Source organism: Taudactylus pleione, unplaced genomic scaffold (assembly GCF_031769625.1).
Source record: "Taudactylus pleione unplaced genomic scaffold, aTauple2 ptg001150l, whole genome shotgun sequence".
Taxonomy (NCBI): domain Eukaryota; kingdom Metazoa; phylum Chordata; class Amphibia; order Anura; family Myobatrachidae; genus Taudactylus; species Taudactylus pleione.
This window is the reverse complement of record NW_028285551.1, coordinates 1,303,232-1,304,968: the sequence shown is the minus strand read 5'-3', so window position 1 is coordinate 1,304,968 and position 1,737 is coordinate 1,303,232. Positions and strand designations below refer to the sequence as shown.

General features: G+C 37.2%; 1 protein-coding gene across 1 annotated transcript; it reads left to right on the top strand.

Moving 5' to 3' along the window:
• Positions 1-283: 283 nt before the first annotated feature.
• Positions 284-1,234, top strand: LOC148453459 (olfactory receptor 6C3-like). The gene has a single exon (XM_088462105.1). It carries the CDS (start codon positions 284-286, stop codon positions 1,232-1,234), a length of 951 nt encoding a protein of 316 aa, XP_088318231.1.
• The last annotated feature ends 503 nt before the right edge of the window (positions 1,235-1,737 follow it).

Genomic DNA, 1,737 nt, shown 5'->3' with positions numbered 1-1,737 from the left:
TATTTTGTAGAAAATGCATAAAAAATTTAAATAAACTGTTGGTAAAATTGCATTTTATAGCTGCTGATAACAAAGTGTTAGAAATTTAGTTAAGGAAAACAGCAGTCAATGTGCATTTCCAACATTAAATGCCCGGCTAATGGATACAGTTTAGATAATGCTATATTTTGTTTTATTTTTAATGCTATTTTTTTATTTGTTTTTAATTTTTGCACTATATTACAGTGTGTTTGATTCATTTGTTATTACAGTTTTTTTTTTAAATTAGCAACAAAAGACAGCAATGGAACAAAAGAATCTGACCCTCGTGACTTACTTCATAATTAAAGGAATCTCAGATGTTCCAGAACTGAAGACTCCAATTTTCCTTTTGGTTCTACTTATCTATCTAATGACTATTGGAGGCAATGTGACCATTCTTCTCCTAGTCAGCCTGGATCACCATCTCCACACCCCCATGTACTTCTTCCTGGCTAATCTGTCCATCTTAGATATATTTTCCACAACTGTCACCCTTCATAATATCCTTGTGATGTTTATAACAGGGGATAACACAGTCTCATATGCCAGTTGCATGTCGGAGATGTATATTTTTGGATTCCTCCTTTGCGATGAGCTGCTACTATTGACCGTCATGAGCTATGATCGTTATGTAGCCATCTGTAATCCTTTGCATTACCACATGGTCATGAACCGTCTGCTCTGCATTCTGCTGGCTATTGTCAGTTGGCTACTGGGTGTTTTAGAAGTGATCCCCTATATTATACTTTTATTGGGTTTTTCCTGTTACACATCCAACATAATAAATCACTTCTTCTGTGATCTGGTTCCTCTCATGATTCTTTCCTGCAGTGACACCACAGCTCTGGAGATTTTGAGCGTGACAGAAGGACTACTCCTAATTACATTCACTCCCTTTATTTTGACATTCATATCATATATTTTCATCATTTCTACCATACTGAGGATCCGTTCCAGCACTGGCAGACGTAAAGCCTTCTACACATGTTCCTCTCACCTCACCGTAGTCATCCTGCTATATACCATTCTCTTCATACAGTATTTGGTGCCAACATCATTGGATACTACAAAGTCCAATAAGTTTTTCTCCTTATTTAATACAGCCTGTATACCGATTCTAAATCCACTGATCTACAGCTTAAAAAACAAAGATGTAAAATCAGCAATGATACGAAGATTAAGATGGTTTAAATGTTTTAAAGGGTTTAAGTGACAAATTTGTTCCCAAGTTAAACTGTCCCATAGTGGGGCATATTTATCAATTATCAGGTTTTAGACCCAATAATTGAAATTTCTAATCAGCGCTATTCGCAGCAATAAGGGATTAAATAATGATCAAATGTATGAATATATACCCACATGGACTCTCTTCATTCCTCTATTTGTACTCCAACACATGTGCAGTTTGCTGACCATGCATGTCCAGTGGCCATTGCCATGGATGGTTCCAGGGGATCCCTCTCCCCAGAAGTTTTGCAAAATGTAGCCCATGGATTACTATAGTATAATGCTATCTGGAGATATCCATACCTATTGGTTCCAAACTTTGCATTCCGGAGCTTGGTAAATCTTACAGCTATGGGGGCTGCAGCTACTGTCGGACATGGAGGGATCACAGCAGATATCTCTCTATGGTACTTTCAAGGCTTAATTAATATTTGCAGGTATCCCCCGATAACTGCTGCTTTGGAGAATCAACCACAAATGTTATTTGAT